Source organism: Montipora capricornis, chromosome 8 (genome assembly GCF_036669925.1).
Source record: "Montipora capricornis isolate CH-2021 chromosome 8, ASM3666992v2, whole genome shotgun sequence".
Taxonomy (NCBI): domain Eukaryota; kingdom Metazoa; phylum Cnidaria; class Anthozoa; order Scleractinia; family Acroporidae; genus Montipora; species Montipora capricornis.
Window position 1 is genome coordinate 32,235,217 of NC_090890.1, and position 5,000 is coordinate 32,240,216.

The following is a 5,000-nucleotide window of genomic DNA, read 5'->3' on the forward strand; positions in this document are numbered from 1 at the left end:
AATCTGTAGATTATTATTTTTTCTTGTCATTATCCTATAGGCAATTGAATCACAGTGAAATCGAGAAGAGACGGCGTGATAAGATGAACACTTACATAAATGAATTGTCAACGATGATTCCCATGTGTAATGCCATGTCACGCAAGCTTGATAAACTCACTGTCCTTAGACTGGCTGTACAACACATGAAGACGTTGAAAGGTAGGTATGCTTCTTTTGAGTATTCCAGTTAGAGAAGTTTGAATGATAAAACAGGGTTTTTAAAAAGTGCTGCTGATAAACCACAATGATAGCTACATCTGTACTTTTTACTTTTTCTCACTACAGTGCAATTAAAATTAATATTACGACATCATCATTTTGATGGTGATTACTGTGCAGACAGCAACATATTTCCAATAACGATGTACATTGTAGATTGTACATAATTAACAATATTACTTGATGAGCCTGCGTTGGATATGAGATGGTAAAATTAGTAGCCGTGGGTTAGCCTGGGCTGGTTGTTCCTTCTCAAATTTACACAAGCACAGCCTTTACATTCCTAAAGAACAGTGACAACCCATTTGTGATGGAAATACATACTGTAGAACTAAGAAAGCGTAAAGAAGACACATGACACCTCTGACACCTTTAGCAGCGATGTAGGTCTTACAACCAAAACCCTAAGCTGCAATCAAGCGTGCTTTTCTTGAGACAGGCCGCTAAAAAGTACGCCTGATACAATTTCTTAAGGAGTCATCTGCCGCCCACCTGTCAAGAGTGATGTTATCATGTGTCATGCTATAAATGTGAGCCAATCAGATTTTACCAGAAATTACCTGCACGCTGCGATTCAAGTAAAGACGTGACAAAAGCAAAATAGCACTGTGGCTTTGGTGTCTGCAATCAAAGCTATTTCTGCAAATCCTACTTGACAGTTGGTGCAGTTTCTCTGTTCAAACCATCAAGGAACAAAGAATTTCGAGGCAAAATGGCAGAAAAAGCCAGAATTCATCATGTCATCATCAGGCGCAATCAACAGTACAATAAACTTTATTTTAACCTTGAATATTTGAGATGCCAATAAAAGATGCTATAAAAATAGATATGAAGAAAATGGACTTTGAGAAATTCTAGTTTTTCAGCAGCAGCTACCCAGCTATCATTTTGTTAGAAGTGTGTTCAGATTGTTCAACGATTCCGTAAACAGTGTCGAATTTCTCTCTCAAGCTTGGCTGATTCCCCTAAAGTTCTATTCGGTTCTTTTTGGATTCGCAACTTGTTGCTTCCAAATATATTCCAAAGGACTTGCCACAACTACAAACGTTTTCGAGTTGGTGGAAGAAGAATGATCTGAAGTCAAAGCAACAGCAGCTGTAAACAGATCCTAAACATCACTAGTGTTTAAATCCTTCTCAGCGGCCATAATTTCATTAGCTGTTAACCGATTTACAAGAAGTATGATTTGCAATTCTGTAACCAATCGGAGCGAGGCTCCAAGAGCTCTGTTGTTTTTCGGCCAATCAGAGTAAAGTCCAGATTCTTAACTACGAGCAGACGACTCATTAAGAAATTGTATCAGGCGTACCTTTTTGCACGATGTCTGAGGAAAAGTACGCCTGATCGCAGGTTACTAAAACCCTATTTAACTTTTCATGTATGTGCTTCAATGCAAACCATGCGGAAGATAAAGCGCGGGCAGCACGTGGGCACGCAAAGAGTTGTGGTAGAGCATTTCCAAATTAGGAAACTGCCCTGTTGTGTCATAATAGGCATCGCTGGCAAAGGATTGTGGTTGAAAACATTGAGAAATTGTCTGGCTTTCTGGATTATGAGCTGCTGCTTCGTTCCCTACACTTGTTGCGCAGCAATTAATTTCTGGTAAAAAAGATGGGGACCAAAAATTGTCTTCTTTGTTCCTTTGGGGAGCTTGGGTACATTGTAGTGATGGCCCAGTATTAGCCTAAGGGGTGCTTGCCTTGCTATTTTGAGATCCTGAGTCTTTAAGACCAATTCCGACCACTGGTGATCCTGGTAGACTGTGATTCATCTTCTTGGCTTCTCTTGTAAAGTAGCCAACTGGCTTGCCTTCATCCAGTTGGGATACTGTACTTAGAGTTGTAGTTCTGTTCTGGTGTGTCATTGTTATGTTTCATTGTCCCTGAAAAGCCCCTGTGGGGAGTGGTTGTTTGTACCTGTATGTATTGACAAGGATGTGGATGCCTCCAAACCATAGGATCAATGGCGCGACATCATCATGAGTGAATTGCATTTTTGTTCATTTCTTTGCCAATCTCCTCCCTGCAATGACGTGAGTTGACCTAATTTGAGATCATTTGGGGGATGCCCACACCCAGCATTAAAATTTCAATATTTCCCCTACTGTCCCATCAGTTCATACCAATCATAACTATAATAACATATGTGACATTCTTTTGGTCTTCATCATTATTTGTGACTTAGCTCCCTTTTCTACTTCTGCACTAGTGCCCTTTTTCACATTTCTAACAACCCGGCAAACTATATCATCATTAGATCTTTCAGGAGCATTGTTAATATTATCTTAATCACAATCTTAATAATAGTGATGATGATGACGATGACGGGGGTGAAGTCGACTGCAATATCCCCCCTCCCATTTGGCTTTTCATTCCTCACATTTGGTAAATGAACTGTTTTGCATTCAACTGAAACAATTTTCACTTGCATTTTTAGGTGCTCTTGATCCATTTACTGAGACAAACTATAAGCCAGCATTCTTGTCAGATGAAGATCTCAAGAACCTCCTTCTTGAAACAGCTGAGGGATTTTTGTTTGTGGTGGGCTGTGACCGTGGTTGTCTTCTTTATGCATCAGATTCTATTCAGAACTACCTTAACCAAACTCCTGTAAGTTGATTGGTCAATCATTTGTTTATTTCAGTCTCATTTTGAAAGCAATTCCACTCCAGAAAAAGGAAACAACTTGAAATGTTAATTGTTTGGCTTTTTGTATGAAGGGGATATAGGGTTTCATGAAAGTCCTTTGCGCTAGAAATTACATTTTAAAAGGTGAAAATGAACTCACAAATATAAAATTTTGATGAATAATTTGATTTAAATCTCAAGAGCTTCACTTGTCAAGTGACCTTGTCTTAAAGACCATGATTGAGAAAAGTCTGCCAACCTTGCCATCTTTGAGGTCAGGATCCAATAAATTTTCTCTCTGATTTAAATAAATGTGCCTCAGCGCAACGGAACTCTAAAAGTTCAACGACACAACATAGGGTCTCTTTCTCATTGAACAATGTGTGGGTCTGTTAATATTCTACAGTGTATGAGGAACAATATTAATTGTTGATGCTATTTGAAAAGCAGCCCTTCTCATTCGAAGTCATTCTACTCATATCACCCAATTGAAAGCTGACTGTGGCCTTACAGATTGTGGTATTGAATTGTTATTTTAGGGTAAGAGTTGTACTTGTTAGCTTTTCTGATTGCGTGCAGTTTGCCCTCTTCCTTAACAGTCTGACCTTGTGGGACACAGTTTTCTTGATCTCATTCACCAAAAGGACATCAGCAAAGTCAAGGAACAGTTATCTTCATCAGACACCACCCCTCGAGAACGCCTGATAGATGCTAAGACCGGCCTTCCACTCAAAACCGAGAACCAACAGACTCCAACGAGACTCTGCTCAGGAGCCAGGAGGTCGTTCTTCTGTCGAATGAAGTGTGGATCAAAAGGGAAAAAGACGAAGGACAGTTCACAAGACTCAGATCTCTGTTTAATGAAGAGAAAAAGCAAGAACAAACAAGCACCAGAGAAAAAGCCCTATGTTGTGGGTAAGTAAAAGAGATCTCGTTTGTAGTTCAAACATTTTAATGCTACCAGCCCACAAGAAACAGGAACACAACAAGATGTGGGGTAATGGAGTTGGGAATGAAGTACTTTGACAACACACCAATGTCACTGATCACTAGTCTAGCTACAGTAGATGTGGGGGGTCTGAACCCCATCTCCTTTCCTGGGGTGTGGGTGATGGCCCCCAGGGGACCTCCCTCTAGGAGGTCCTTACCCCTCTTCCCTTGGTAGAGGTTCTTATTCCTTTCCGGAGATCCTTAGAGGGTTTAGAATCATAGTTACCATGGCAACCCATCCATTCTGTGTGTCTATTGGGCCACCGGTGACCTGTATGGGACTACTTCATCCCAACCCAAATTTTAATCCAATGAAAGGTTAAATAACAATAATCGTTGAAATCGCACGTGCATGGCGTGCAGAGCTTTTGACTTTTTGTTTGTTTGTTTTTGCTTGTCAGACCTATTGTCTAGTGGCGTTATATCGTGGGCGTCGTTATGTACCTCGCTTGAGCTCGCTACCTCGTTTACATCCTCTCAACCTTTGTCAACTTGCGCGCGTGTTTGTTCTTTATTTTAGATTATTCCATAACCTGTAGCAATGTTATTAACAGCACTCTTATTACTAAATGTATTTGTCTGCTTTTCTAGTTCACTGCACAGGGTATTTGAAGTCATGGCCGCCTTCTGGGACATCTGTTGATGAGGAGGATGAAGAGAACGAATCGAGAAACCTTAGCTGCCTTGTGGCTGTTGGAAGACTGGAAACGATTTATGACGAAATGACAGATTATACGCAGCCAGGCATTGCCAAGGAGTTTATTTCGCGCCACACTATTGATGGCAAATTCACGTTCGTCGACCAACGGTGTGTATAAAAAGAAGAAAATATTCTTCAAACTCGACAGTGATGATTATGGTTACTTAAAACCAAATTGAAAACGTTATGAAAATTGACTTTGGACAAAACTATGTCCTGTTTTGACAATTCGCCTTTAATCCTACAGAAAACCAATCATATTCTATAGTGTTGTCAAACTTGGACATACAAGCTTTCACAATAAATGACATTATGTTGTCTTTATTGTTATCTTAGAACGACCGCCATCACTGGATTTCTACCTCAGGAGCTTATAGGTAGCTCTGGATACGAGTTTTTCCACCAAGAGGACCTCAACGCTC

The 5,000-nt window shown here is 40.2% G+C and overlaps 1 protein-coding gene across 3 annotated transcripts in view; it reads left to right on the forward strand.

Annotated features, from left to right (window-relative positions):
• LOC138059744 (protein cycle-like) overlaps positions 1-5,000 on the forward strand; it is a 77,810-nt gene that overhangs the window by 66,467 nt on the left and 6,343 nt on the right. For all 3 annotated transcript variants that reach the window (XM_068905348.1, XM_068905347.1, XM_068905346.1), the window contains exons 4-8: positions 41-201; positions 2,698-2,870; positions 3,488-3,803; positions 4,470-4,686; positions 4,915-5,000. The exon at positions 4,915-5,000 is cut by the window's right edge and continues 169 nt beyond it. In XM_068905348.1, the coding sequence (XP_068761449.1) occupies positions 84-201; positions 2,698-2,870; positions 3,488-3,803; positions 4,470-4,686; positions 4,915-5,000 (910 nt within the window). In that variant the 5' untranslated portion in view covers positions 41-83. The remainder of the gene's footprint in view (positions 1-40; positions 202-2,697; positions 2,871-3,487; positions 3,804-4,469; positions 4,687-4,914) is intronic.